This window comes from Hemiscyllium ocellatum, chromosome 3, assembly GCF_020745735.1.
Source record: "Hemiscyllium ocellatum isolate sHemOce1 chromosome 3, sHemOce1.pat.X.cur, whole genome shotgun sequence".
NCBI lineage: Eukaryota > Metazoa > Chordata > Chondrichthyes > Orectolobiformes > Hemiscylliidae > Hemiscyllium > Hemiscyllium ocellatum.
In genome coordinates, this window is record NC_083403.1 from 10165845 (window position 1) to 10180984 (window position 15140).

At 44.6% G+C, this 15140-nt stretch overlaps 1 protein-coding gene across 3 annotated transcripts in view; it reads right to left on the bottom strand.

Moving 5' to 3' along the window:
• The window catches only part of LOC132836248 (serum response factor-like), a 104121-nt gene continuing 88981 nt past the window's right edge, over positions 1 to 15140 (bottom strand). For all 3 annotated transcript variants that reach the window (XM_060855613.1, XM_060855620.1, XM_060855606.1), the window contains 2 exons: positions 14979 to 15055; positions 1 to 2655 (listed from right to left, as the gene is read on the bottom strand). In XM_060855613.1, the coding sequence (XP_060711596.1) occupies positions 2554 to 2655; positions 14979 to 15055 (179 nt within the window). In that variant the 3' untranslated portion in view covers positions 1 to 2553. The remainder of the gene's footprint in view (positions 2656 to 14978; positions 15056 to 15140) is intronic.

Below are 15140 nucleotides of genomic sequence, written 5' to 3' on the forward strand. Positions count from 1 at the left end.
GGTCATTCTAAAAGATGTAAGACTTGACAAGCAAACTATGTCTTTTTCAATATTTAATTTCAGTTACATGACCTTTGCTATAAATTCTGTGTCTTACGAGCTTATACTCCACTACCACCTGATGAAGGAGCAGCGTTCCAAATAAACCTTTGGACTATAACCTGGTGTTGTGTGATTTTTAACTTTGTACACCCCAATCCAACACCGGCATCTCCAAATCATGATTGCTACCAATCACCTTGATGTTAGTAAAACATGACGCGGAGGTGCTGGTGGACAAAGCTTTCGCAGCACTGCTCCTTTGTCAAGTGAAGTCATTTAATGAAGGAGCCTGATGAAGGAGCAGCATTGCGAAAACTTGTGATTTTCAATAAACCTGTTGGATATAACCTAGTGTTGTGTAATTTCTGACTTAATAAAACCAGATTGACTGGCAAGCCAAAAACAAATGATCCGTTGCCGTGTTTCAGATCAGAGGAAATGTGATTTGGCAAGTAGCTAACCTCCCTCACACTCAGTTCCTACACATTCAGCACCAATACCTTCATGAGTCAGTGGAACTGTCGACCTGTCCTCTGGGAGATGCAGCCATTCACTGGACAACAACTCCACAAAGACTAAAACAGAAGTCGCTGAAAAAGCTCAGCGGGTTTGGCAGCATCTTTAGAAAGAGAAATCAGAGTTAATGTTTCAGATCCAGTGACCCTTCCTCAGAACTTCCAGTCACCTGACCCGAAACATTAACTCTGATTTCTCTGCACAGATGCTGCCAGACTTGTTGAGCTTTTTCAGCAATTTCAGTTTTTGTTTCTGACTTACAGCATCTGCAGTTCTAAACTCCACAAGAAGACAGTCATATACTTGAAAAGTGAAGAAGAGGGAGTAATTTGGGGTTTGAAGTATCCAAGCACATGATCCTGTTTAATCCTAGTCTCTTTCTGAGCAAGAAGCACTGGCCAAAGATCAGGATCAGGAACAACACTCATCCCCAATCACTGGACTGCGATCTGGACCAGGGTGCAATTTTATCACAGCCTAAGCCTATCCAGTAGAATTCTTTGGGTTATCATCTTCTACAGGAGAAAGGCCACAGTGTTATTCAAATTAACATAACAATCTTTAAAAGAAACAACCCAATTCCTAATGCTCCCAAAAAGCTGCTCATATAAAACAGCAAACTCCCCACATCTTTTCACTACCAACCCTGCTACTCCTACACCACGCCCCATCCCTGTTTTATCTTGTTCTCCCTAGATGTGTGGTTAATATTCAAATTTGAATGACAGAGGGTGGAAAGAGTTTGAACGGGCCAAATGTAGCCAAAGGACAAACAAACCCAATCTTGTCCAAAACTGAGAATCATGCAGCCACTAAAAACAGAAATTGTTGGAGCAACTCAGTGGGTCAGATATCATCTGTGGAGAGATAATTAGAGTTAATGTTGAGTCCAATGTGACTTCTTCAGAACAAGACTTGAAATGTTAAACTCTGTTTCTCTCTCCACAGACACTGACAAACCTGCAGTGATTTTCCAGCAACTTCTATTTTTATCACAGACATTCCTGATTCTGATCCGCTCCCAGTGAGGGCAGCACGGCCAATCCTGACCACCTCCCCCACCCCCACCCAAACAGGGCAGCAAGGCCAATTGTAATCGTAATATGCACACGTGACCTTGGGGCAGGTGGGGGGAACTGGACAACATTCAAGAGCAGAAACCTTTTTGACCGAATGTTTGCTCCCTTAGTGCAGAGTCATGAGTGAAGTCACTTATGGTGTTCTCCCTCCAAAGGCCACTCTAATAAATCAATTAATTAAACTTGGATCACGTTTCATATAGACTTCATTAAAAAAAACTTTCTAAATACTAAACGTTTTGTGTGTGCATATGAGCAACACATTATATATGGGTGTATATACTGTACCTACATATTACACACATGTATAATATACACATGCATATACACACACACACACACCTCCAACAATTTTGTTTTCAGTACAAATATAATCACAAAAGAATTGTTGGAGAAACAGATATGGAAAATTAATGCCATGATATCCTTTGACTTTCAAAACAAGATCGAAGCACAGACATCACCAAGGGTTGAAGCCAGCATACAGCTTAGGCAGACTCCTGTGTCTGTCCACATGCACCCTGCCCCGTCCCATTCCACTCCAAACCAAGCTAAAGCATCACAGCTAAAACTGGAGCAATGACAAAACCAGACATGTTTAGAACAAAATGTCAATGCTGACTTCGTCCTCCAAGGGACAGGTAGAAGAATGATTTCAGGTCTTTACAAAACTGTCACAACAGTGTTAAATTTTGGCTGGGTTTGGTTTGATATGGGTCCACAGCGTGCAAATCGCTTTGAATTGTGTAAAAGATAATCCTTAGGCCATCGGTAATTTCACATTGATTTAGAAAATGTTCCATCCAATCTTTCTGAATAAAACAGGGGTGAAGGGTGAGGGGAGAAAATAAATAAATATGGCGCTCAGTTTCCTTTTTAAATAGATGCCGCTTCTCTCAGTCCTAGATATGAAGGGTTAATCGTTCTGAGCCAGCTTGTTGCTGTGTGTGGTCTCCAGGCTGCTCACCTGAAGCTCAGTCAGGCTGCCAGTGCATGACTGCTGCCCAATGACTGCCATCTGTAAAATAAAAAGAGGCAAATAGTCACAGCCTGCTCACAGTAGACATTACTTCCCAATTCACCAACCTACCTCACCCCACTCCATTGCTCACACAGGACACCATTCCCCACTCCCACACCCCCAACCCTCACTCACACTGGACACCACTCCCCAATCCCACAGCCCCATCCCTCGCTCACACTGGACACCACTCCCCACTCCCACACCCCCCATCCCTCACTCACACTGGACACCACTCCCCAATCCCACACTCCCCTCCCTCGCTCACACTGGACACCACTCCCCAATCCCACACCCCCCTCCCTCACTCATACTGGACACCACTCCCCAATCCCACACCCCCCTCCCTCGCTCACACTGGACACCACTCACCACTCCCACAACCCCTCTCTCGCTCACACTGGACACCACTCCCCACTCCCACACCCCCCTCCCTCGCTCACACTGGACACTACTCCCCACTCCTACACCACCATCCCTCGCTCACACTGGACACCACTCCCCAACCCACACCCCCCTCCCTCGCTCACACTGGACACCACTCCCACACCCCCTCCCTCGCTCACACTGGACACCACTCCCCACTCCCACTCCCACACCCCCCTCCCTCACTTACACTGGGCACCACTCCCCAATCTCACACCCCCATCCCTCACACACTGGACACCACTCCCCACTCCCACACCCCCCTCCCTCACTCACACTGGACACCACTCCCCACTCCCACACCCCCTCCCTCACTCACACTGGACACCATTCCCCACTCCCACAACCCCCTCCCTCACACACACTGGACACCACTCCCCACTCCCACACCCCCCTCCCTCGCTCACACTGGACACCACTCCCCAATCCCACACCCCCCTCCCTCACTCACACTGGATACCACTCCCCACTCCCACACTCCCCTCCCTCACACACACTGGACACCACTCCCCAATCCCACACCCCCCTCCCTCACTCACACTGGACACCACTCCCCAATCCCACATACACTCCCTCACTCACATTAGAATACTCCCCAATCAAACCGCCTCACTCTTGTTCACACTGGATGCTACTCCTCAATCCCACTCTTTTTCCCTCGCTCACACTGCACGCTACTCTCCAATCCCATTCCTCTCGCTCTGGACACTGTGTCCCTCAATATCCCTCCCTCCCTCTACACATTGTGCTTCTCAATCCTCCTCCCTCCATCCCTCCCTCCCTGTGCCCCTAAATCACTCTCCTCTGCTCAGTCTAAACAATTAATCCTGCGTTAAACACAAACATGCTGGAAACACCGAGTGAAAATCAGTTTTTAAGTTGCAGGTCAAAGGTATTTTAGTTTGAACTAAGTAAAACTTAGGAGTTAATAGATTTTTAATGAATACAACAGGAGGAACACAATTCAAATTGGAAGGCATCGGATATGTGCTACACAGAAGACACTAAATGACAAAATGATTGGTTAAAGATAAATAAAAAATGTTAACGGAACGAGGAAATAAAAAGATGTGTTCAGAGGAAGTATGCACAACAGAATCCTCACTAAAAGATTAAGTCCTGAGATTTAATCTGAAATGACTGAACTGCATGTGGGTTTAGAAGCTGCATATATCCAACTAAAAGATGAGATGCTGTTCTTCAAACTGACCTTCATTCGCAGAGTGATGGGCCAAGGATAGAGAGGTCAGAGAATAAAGGAGTTAAAAATTAAAATGCCAGGCCAGCACACTCAGGACATATCTGTCCACAACATACAATGTGCGTTGCGATTTCACCTGTAGAGGCAACATGATCAATGCCAAGGGAGGGACCTGAAAGAAATACAACTGAAAGGAAGTTCTGGGTTCTGAGCTGGCAAGGACAGAGAAGGGAAGGAGTAAGTGTTGCATTTCCTGTCTTTGTATGGGAAGGTGCTGTGGGAAGTGATGAGAAATGAATTCTGTGCATTTGAGCATGTGCCTGTGCACGTGTGTGCATGTACTCAGTGTGGGTGAGTTCTACATCTTTGAATGACGTGGTTGAGCAAGAATCCATCAACCTCAAACTGAAGCTTCACTGAGTGAGTCGATGTAGCCACCTTTTTGGTTGGGATTTGCAGATGTGGTTTGCTGATCTCTTATCAATGAGAAGTGTCACTGGAAAGCAGTTCCTTTCAAAATCTTGAGTCCCTCATCTGAGTCACTCCATTATACCAGGGGACCAAGGCCCAGTTTCTGTCATCCCCTTTCAGAAGCTAACATCTGGTCAGTTTGGGAGTGTTTTCTGACACCAGCAACCTCACACGTTGAAATTACACATCATGTCATATACATTGCTGCCAACGTGCATGCACACGTGGAGCAATGGAGATCTCATAACACCTCCCCCACCTCGCATCACCCTCTCACAGCCCATACCACAGAGATGCAGGCGATGGTGGTGAATACAATTAACACTGTGCAGAGTTAGAGCAACCAGAGTGAGATTTGGAACTACAGTAGAGACAGAGTGCAGGAAAAAAAATGTTTCATTAGAAGAAGAGCTATTTAAGGGTTAGGTAAAGGCAAGCAAAATATAGACAGCAGAAGAGGGAAAATGAGGAGGTGGTTAGTGTGGTACCAGTCAAGCAGATTACTTTGTCCTGGACGGTGTCCAGCTTCTTGATGTTGCTGGAGCTGCACCTATCCAGGCAAGTGGGGAGTGTTCCATCACACTCCTGACTTGGGCATGGGAGATGGTGGGCAGTCTTTGGGAGTCAGGAAAGGAATTAATTTTCCTAGCTTCTGACCTGCTCTTGTCAGCACTCTTTTTTATGTGGCAAGTCCAGTTGAGTTTCTGGACAAAGATAATTCCCAGGATAGTGGGGGATTCATCGATGGCAAAGCCACTGAATGACAAGGAAAAATGGTTAAATTCTCTCTTGCTGGAGTAGGTCACTGCATGGCATTTGTGTGGCACAAATGTTGTCACATCAGACCAACTTTGGATGCTGCCAGGTCTTCCCGAATATGGAAACAACTGCTTCACTATCTGAGGAGTTACACAAGGTAGTGAACATTGTGCAATCATTGGCAATCTTGGACAGAAAGTCATTGAAGAAGCAGCCGAAGATGGTTGGACTTAGGACACTATCTTGAGGAATACTGCAGAGCTGCCTTGGAGTTTAGATGACTGACCTGCAACAACCATGACCTTTTTCCTATGTGCCAGATATGAGACTAACCAGCAGATTGCTTTTCCCCCTTATTCCCATTGACTCCAGTTTTCTAGGGCTCCTTGAAGCCACACACTTGGTCAAATGCAGCCTTGATATCAAAGGCTGTCACTTTAAACTTCACTGACTATACTAGCTTTTTGGTCTATGGTTGAACCAAGGCTGCAAAGAAGTCAAGAACTGAGTGGTCCTGGTATCACCCAAACTGGGTGTCACTGAGCAGATTATTGCTGAGTAAGTGCTGCTTGACAGTATTTTTGACGCTACTTTCCATCACTTTACTAATGATCACGAGTAGACTGATGGGGCAGTGATTGGCTAGAATGGATTTGTCCTGCTTTTCATGTACAGGACCTACCTGAGCAATATCTCCACATTGTTAGGGAGATGCCAGTGTTGTAACTGTACTGGAAGAGCTTGGGCAAGGGAGTGGCAAGTTATGGAGCACAAGTCTTGAGTACTATTGCCAGAACGTTGTCAGGGCTGGTAGTCTTTGCACTATCCCATGTCTTTATTTCTTGATATCATGTGGAGTGAACTGAATTGGCTGAAGACTGGTACCTGTTATTCTGGGGACCACTTAGCACTTCCACCTGAAGATCACTGTGAATGCTTCAGTTTTATCTTTAGCACTGATGTAATGGGCTCTCCCATTATTGAGAATGGAGGTATTTGATGAGCCTCCTCCTCCAATGAGTTATTTAACAGTCCACGACCATTCACAAGTGGATGTGAAGGACTGCAGAGCTTAGATCTGATCGTTTGGTTATGTGATTGATCAACCCTTTCTATCACATGCTGCTTCCACTGGTGGAGTCAGCCAGTGATAGAAAGTACACTGTACATAGAATACATAGAACAGAATATCATAGTACAGGCTCTTTGGCCCAAGATAATTCTGCTGAGCGTTTATCTTAATCTAAGATCAACCTAACTGACACACCCTTCAATTTACTGCCATCCATGCGCTTGTCCAGCAGTTGCTTAAATGTCTCTGACTCCACTACCACCGCTGGCAGTGCATTCCACCACTCTGTGTAAAGAACCTACCTCTGACATCTCTCCTATACCTTCCTCCAATCACCCTAAAATTATGACCCCTTGTAACAGCCATTTCTGCCCTGGGGAAATGTCTCTGGCAATCTAACTCTGCCTCTCATTACCCTGCACACCTCTATCAAGTCACCTCTCTTCAGTCTTCACTCCAATGTGAAAAGCCCAAGCTCACTCAGCCTCTCTTGATAAGACAAGCCCTCCAATCTAGGCAGCATCCTGGTAAATCTTCTCGGCACCCTCTCTAAAGCATCTACATCCTTCCAAAATGAGGCGAACAGAACTGGACACAATATTCCAAGTGAGATCTAACCAGAGTTTTATAGAGCTGCAGCAAAATCTCGCAGCTCTTAAACTCAATCCCTGTTAATGAAAGCCAAAATACCATTCACCTTCTTAACAACCCTTTCAACTTGGGTCGCAACCTTGAATCAATTGCTGAATTCATTAATCTCTGGTAAGGAGCAGGAGATTTAGAGGGGAGTTGAGCAATAAAGAAACACCAGAGGGTTGATGGGTATCTGAAACTCATTACTTGTAAAGAATGGTAGATGAAGGAACCCTCAAAACATGTTAGAATATTTAGATGAGTACTTGAAGCTCCATACCATACAAGGCTGTAAACAAAGTCGTAGAAAATGGAATTAAAACAGATAGATGCTTGATAATTGGCAAGGGTAGAATGGACCAAAGGACCTTTTCCAAGCTGTAAGAACCAAATGGTGACCCAAACCACGTACAAATGAAAAAGTAATGGTATAGCAACCTTGGAGGGGATTTGAATGACAAAAGCAAAACATTGTAGATGCTGGAGATCTGAAATAAAAACAATAACCGTGGAAAGACTGAGCAGGAGAGAGCATGTTTTATAGAGGTCCCTCAGCTTGCCCACCCTTCAACAAGATCACAGCTGATGTGCCCCAAGCCTCACCTTCCTCTTTCAGGCCATTCAGCAGAATTGTCAACTTGCCGATATTTCAAAAGTCTACCTCTCCCACCTCGAAATGCCTTGTCTGGTGTAGAAGCCACAATTCCGTACCCCAAAGAAATCCTGATATTCACCAAACGCTAGGAGAAAAAATTCCTTCACAACTTCAATATTGTCCCCTTGTTCTGTTACTATCGAAATAGCTACTTGTCATGAATCCTTGTCAAGCCCCCTCAGAAACCTATATGTTTCAATTCAATCACCCCTCATTTTGCTCAACTTCATGTACACAGTATTCAAGTTGTACCTTCACTAATATCCTGTACAGTTGGAACAAGACTTCTCCTATTTTTAAACTCCAAACTCCTGGCAATAAAGGCCAAAATTTCATTTACCTTCTTAACTATTCGTTGCAACAGCATGCAAATATTTCAGGCACAAGAACATCAGATCCCTCTGCACTGCACTACTTCGGAGTCTCTCTCCATTTAAACAAAAGACTTTCTTTTGTTTCTTCTTACCAGAATGCATTCCTCACGCTTTCCCAAACTCTATCTGCCCACTCGCTCAACCCAACTATATCTCCTTACAGATTCCGTACGTCTTCTTCACAACATGATATATCGCCTATTCTGCCCCATCCTCTAAGTCATTAATACAGACAGGAAGTAATTGAGAACCTAGGACTGATCCCCCCCTGGCTCTCTACTAGTCCTGTCTTTCCAACCGGAAAAATAGCCACTAATCCTGACCTTCAGTCTTCTGTGTGTTAACAAATCCTCTATCTATGATATTACATTATCCCAATACGATGAACTCCTATCTGGTATATTAACATTTTATGTGGTGATTATCAAATGTTTTCTGGAAATCTATGTATACTATACTAACCCTTCCCCGTTCCAGATTCTGCTTGTTATATCTTCACAGAACTCTAGCTCTAAACAAAATTACGTTCTAATCTGTCTCTTTAATTCAAGGTGAAATGAAGTAATGAAAAGGGAATCTGACTCGCTATTGGTTGTGTGTCATGATAAGCTTCTGATCTAAAGAAGAGTCATATTGGACATGAAACATCAATTCTATTTCTTCGGCATAAGTGCTGCTGAGTTTCTTCGGCATATTTTGTTTTATTTCAGATAAGGCTAAATGCCACGGGAACCTGTTGAGACCCAAGTGTCAGCATTCAAGAAGATAAAGGCAGAAGCATTCTGCTGGCCTGGCTTTATGCTGGGTTACAGATGTTTGGTCAGTCAGGCACCAGAACTCCTGACAGAGGGGCGGGTAGGGCAGAGAACGGTTGGGGGTGAGGGGGGGGAGACGGAGAGGGAGAACCTAAGAACAAGGAGCGGAAGTAGGCAATTCAGCCCCTTGAGTCTGCTTCGCCATTTAATACGATCACGGCTGATCTCATCTTGGCTTCAATTTCACTTTCCTATCCACTCTCCGTAACTCTTCAACCCATTTACTAATTAAATGTTGTTCCATCTCCTCCATAAAATTACTCCACGTTCCAGCATACATCATGCTCTAGGATAGTGAATTCCACAGATTCACACCCATTTGACATTAGATTAGATTACTTAGTGTGGAAACAGGCCCTTCGGCCCAACAAGTCCACACCGACCCGCCGAAGCGCAACCCACCCATACCCCTACATATACCCCTTACCTAACACTACGGGCAATTTAGCATGGCCAATTCACCTGACCCGCACAGCTTTGGACTGTGGGAGGAAACCGGAGCACCCGGAGGAAACCCACGCAGACACGGGGAGAACGTGCAAACTCCACACAGTCAGTCGCCTGAGGTGGGAATTGAACCCAGGTCCCTGGCGCTGTGAGGCAGCAGTGCTAACCACTGTACCACCGTGCCGCCCAACATCTCGATTTTAAGTCTCTTTTCCCCCCATGCTAAAACTAGAACTGCTTGTTCTAGATTGCCCCACATAAGGAAACATTCTTTGTCAATCCCTTTTATCATCTTATATACCTCAATTAGATCTCATCTCATTCATCTGAATTCCAAAGAGACCAAAACTGCTCAATCTCTCAGGAAAATTGATCCTAGTGACGCCCCTCCTCTCCAATGCAAGTGCATCCCTCCTTAAGTAAGGGACCAAATAAAATGCAAGTAAACTACAGCAGTGACAGCAGAATGCTAATGAGAATTGATCTCCTGTCTGAAAACATGGATCTCACACAGATTTAAAAAATTAAAGTCAGAGAGTGAGAATTTGTTCTGGAGAATTCCAGTGAAAGAATCTGGGAATATTTGCACCAACAGAATGAAGAAAGCCTGTAGAAATGTCAGGAGGGATTTGGGACTTCCAAAATCAAGACTACAGTTCTGCTGAGAGCATGACATAAGATACAAACATGGCTTGAGATTATCAGTCATGTTAAAAAGCTAATAACGAATACCTGCTCCTGGTTTAGACCATTACCTGCAGTGTGTATTTCTTGGTGGACTTTCTTGTTTGACACAGTACGAGTCTTAAGACATGAAATCCTTCATGTGATATTTTGAGTCTGCCATTAGATTTCAAATTTCTGTTTACAAGTTTGTTTAAAATCGTTGATCTCAGTGAGGATCATAAGAATGAGGAAAGGGATCTTAGGAAAGGGTGTTCTTAATAATTCAAAAACAAAATTAGAGATGAGGAGAGTACAAATCAGAAACTCTGTTTCAGGCACTTCAGTGAATCCACAAGGTATAAGGAGAGAGAGAGAAATGTGAAATATTTTACAGGAGAAGTATAGGTTAAAGGTGGATGCCTAAATAAGCCTTCTTTAAACACACACTGTAAACAAAACCCAAGTAAATGATACTAGCGTCCACCACAACCTCTGGCAGCTCATTCTATACACATATCACCCCCTGAATGAAAAAGTTGCCCCTTAGGTCTCTTTTATATCTTTCCCCTCTCACCCTAAACCATGTCCTCTAGCTCTGGACTCCCTGACCCCAGGGAAAATACTTTGTATATTCATCCTATCCGTGCCCCCCATGATTTTATAAACCTCTCTAAGGTCACCCCTCAGCCTCCAACGCTCCAGGGAAAACAGCCCCAACCTGTTCAGCCTCTCCCCATAACTCAAATCCTCCAACCATGACAACATCCTTGTAAATCTTCTCTGAACCCTTTCAAGTTTCATAGCATCCTTCCAATAGTAAGGAGACCAGAATTACACGCAATATTTCAAAACAGCCTAACCAATGTCCTGTACAGCCGCAACATGATCTCCCAACTCCTGTACTCAATACTCTGACCAATAAAGGAAAGCATACCAAATGCCTTCTCACTATCCTATCGACCTGCGACTCTACTTTGAGGTCCAAGGTCTGTTTGTTCAGCAACACTCTCTAGGAGTGGTAGAGGGTAGTACAATTGCAACATTTAAAAGGCATCTGGATGTGTTTGTGAATAGGAAGGGTTTGGAGAAATATGGGCCGGGTGCTGGCAGGTGGGACGAGATTGGGTTGGGATATCTGGTCGGCATTGACGAATTGGACCGAAGGGTCTGTTTCCATACCGTACATCTCTATGATTCTATAAATGCAGACATATTCAACCTGGAAGATAGGGTAAGTAGCCATTACAGAGGAATGTCTGTTACACACATTGGAGCAGTGACAACTCCATCAGGAACAATGAGCAAATTGATAAGAGATGGTGTAGGCTCACTGACAGTAAAGCATGACAACACAAAATAAGAGGGATGCAGGCAATAGAGACTTTATGGGTGGAGTAAAATAGGAAATAAATCAGGCTGGCAGTGGGGTTATATATATGATGGAGGATGTTGATTGTACACCTTTGACCCATCTGTCTGAGATGGACAAAGAGCGAGTCCAAACACTCTACACCTGCTCCGGTGAGAAACAGAGATACCAGACACGATACAGCTGTCCCTCTGAGAGACAGGCATAGAGATCAGGCACTATTTACCTGTCCCTCTAAGACAGACAGACACCAGACCCTATACGTCTGTCTCTCAGAGGCACCGAACGCTATTTGCCTATCTCCTGAAATCTTCAGGAGTTGCTGTTGAATAGATTTGAATTTGCACAGATTGGATTGACAGATGCTATATATCTCTAGTGACAGAGAATCTGTGTTCTCTGGTTCCTCTCCAGTTTCTCAACCCTTCATGATGACAAAAACATCTTTGACAAACATCAAAGTGACCAAATCCCTGAACTAGCCTCAGACCCAGATAAAGCAAACAGGCATCACTTCACGCTGACACCTCTTGTTTCTCCAGCCTATCTGCTGAAGGAGAAGGAGACAAGTAGGGAAAGGAGCAGGGGAGAGCGGGCCAGAGGGTGAGAAGTGGGAAAGGTGATAGAGGAGTGAGTGAGAAGGACAGAGAAGGGGAAAAGGAGATAAAGCACAAGCGGGTGGGGGAGGGGTGAAGGAGAAAGGGAGAGAAGAGGAGACATAAGGAGATAAAGACAGAGAGAAAAGGGGGTGGAATGAGATAGAGCAGAGGGAGAGACTTGGAGTGGAAGAACAAGGAAAGATGGGAGGTGCTGGTGGTGGGGAGGGAGGTGTTGGAGGAGAAAGGAGAGACAGAGCAAGAGAGAAGAGAGCAAGGGACATGGACAAGGAGGGGGCTTGGAAGGAGGGAAGTGGGAAAGTAGAGAGGGAGGGGTGGAAGGGGAGGGAATGGGGGTAGGAAGGAGAGATAGACAGACAGAAGGGATGAAGTAGAGAGAGAAGAGAGAGGGAAGGGCAGAGGGAGGAGAAGGAAGGAGAGAGGATGGAGATGTGGGAAAGAGGAGCAGGAAAAGAAAGAATGGGGAAGGAGACGGAGATGAGGAGAAGATGAGGAGAGAGAGGAGGGGGAAAGGTGAGGGAAGTGGAAGTAGAGAGATGGGGAGAAGGAGAGAGGCAGAGGAGGAAAGGAAAGGAAGGAGGTGTTAAGTAGAGAAAGAGAGGGGAGGAGGAGGAGGAGGGCAGAGACAAGGATGAAAGGGGGAAAGGAGAGTGAGGACAGAAGGGGTAGGGAAGGAAAGAGAGGGACAGAGAGAAGGGCAATGAAGGAGAGAAGAGGGGAAGAAGGGATAATGGACAAAGGGGAAACAATAAGGTACAAAAGCAAAGTTAATGGCTCTCTACCTGAATGCATGTAGTATTCAGAACCAAATAAATAAATTGATGGCACAAATTCTGGTTAACTTGTATGATCTTATAGTTATTATGGAGACATGGTTTCAAGGAAAGCAAACTGGGATCAAAATATTCAGGGCTTTGTGACTTTTTGAAAGGACAGATGGGAAGGAAGGGGCGATATGGGGACTTTCTAAATTTGAGAAATAATAAGTATGTTCATAAAGTCTTGGGTCAGAAGGTATAGAATACATTTGAGTGGTGATAGTGAATAAAAAGGGCAGTAGTAGGAATAGTCCCTCAAATAATCAGAGATAAACAAAGATACTATGGGCTATTAAGTCTAACATCAGCATAGAGTAATACATGGAAAAAAAATTCTGACAGATGGAATTAATCTCTATTTGGAGGCCAATGGTTGATCAAGGATCAGGCTTTGTTGGGGCAGATTACATCTCTGACAAATTTGATTGAATTTTTCAAGGAGATGACTAGGTATGGAGATGAGGGTAATGTAGTTGATACAGTTTACATGGGGTTTAGTAAGGCTTTTGTCAAAAGTCTCACATGGTAGACTGGTTAAAGAAGGTAAGAGTTCATGAGATCCAGTGCAATTTGGCAAACTGTATCCAAAATGGAGTTCTTTGCAGGAAACAGAGGGGGCTGATCAAATGATGTTCTTGTGACTGGAAGACTGTGTCTAGTGGTGTACCACAGGGTTTTTTGCTGTTTGTTGTGTACATTAATGATCTAGACATGAAGGTTGGAAGTATGATCTGTAAGATCACAGATGGTACGAAAATTGGTGGGGTGGTAAACAGTGAGGAGGATGGCCTCAGTCTACAGGATATAGAGGGGTTGGTCAGATGGATTGAACAGTAGCAAATGTAGTTTAATCCGGAAATGTGCAAGGTGATACATTTTGGAAGGACTAACAAGACAAGGGAATACAGGTTGAAAGGTAGGACCTAAGGATGTACACAGGATCAAAGGAACATTAAGCAGCTAGATGTTTGAAGACTGAAAGACAGGTAGATGAGCTGCTTAAGTAGGTATATGGGAGGCTTGCCCTTATTAGTGGAGGCATTGAATACAAGAGCAAGAAGCTTGTGAAGGAGTTGTAGATAATGTTAGTTAGGCTTACAGCTGGATTGGTGTGTGCAGTTTTGTCACCACACAATGGGAAAAATGTGATTGTAAAAGAGAGAATGGAGAGGAGACTCAACAGGATGCTCAGAGAAGGCTGAGGGGGGCCTGACTGAGATGTACAAAGCTCTGAGGAGCATAGTTAGATAGGCAGAAACTTTTTCCTTTAGTAGAGGAGTCAGTAACCAAGAGGCACAGTTTTAAAGTAATGGAGGTTTAAAGAGGATTTTTTAAGGAAGAATTGTATCTGGAACACTCCCATTGCCTAAAAGGGTGGTAAGAACATTCAATAAGTATTTAGATGATCCCTTTAGATGATCACCATGGGACAGACACTTGATCACTGGCATGCACACTATGGGCTGTTCAATGCTGTAAAGCTGTTCGATTCTATGAGAGACAGGAATGGTGGGGAGATGGGAATCTAAAGAGAAAGAGAGAGACAGCGAGAAAATGAGGAGAGATGGGAGAGGAAGGAAAGAAACGATGGATGAGAGAGAGACTAAGAGAGGAAGAAACAGAGGAGCGGCAAAGGTGAGGGAAATGTGGAACAGGTAACACAGAAAGTGGGAGAGTGGGTCAAAAAGGGGGAATATGGTGAGATGGGATAGAGACGGAGGGGAGAGACAGACAGAGAGAGAAAGAGAGAGATTGGGGGGAGGGGAGGGGAGAGACAGAAGGGATGTGGACCGATGGATTAGAGAGAGCAGGTGGAGGAATACAGAGACAGAGACACAGACAGAGGCAGACAGACAAACAGAGAGATGCAGTAAGAGAAACAGAAGAAGAGGTCCATTCAAGAATGACAATTCCCTGACCATCCAGCATGCATTAAAAGTGAATTTTATTGAGCTTTCCTGTAGGTCGGAGCTTTTCAGATAGTCTTGCCACTATACCTGGTGTAGCTGGACAGCTGACAATGGGATTTGAACTGTTCCTGTGGGAGCAGTGAGCACAACCTGAGGAACACCACCTGCAAGAGACCACAAGCAACTCAACGTAAACTCCAAGGCCAGGCTTACATTTTCAACCACATTCTTCACCAACCTTCACTTCCA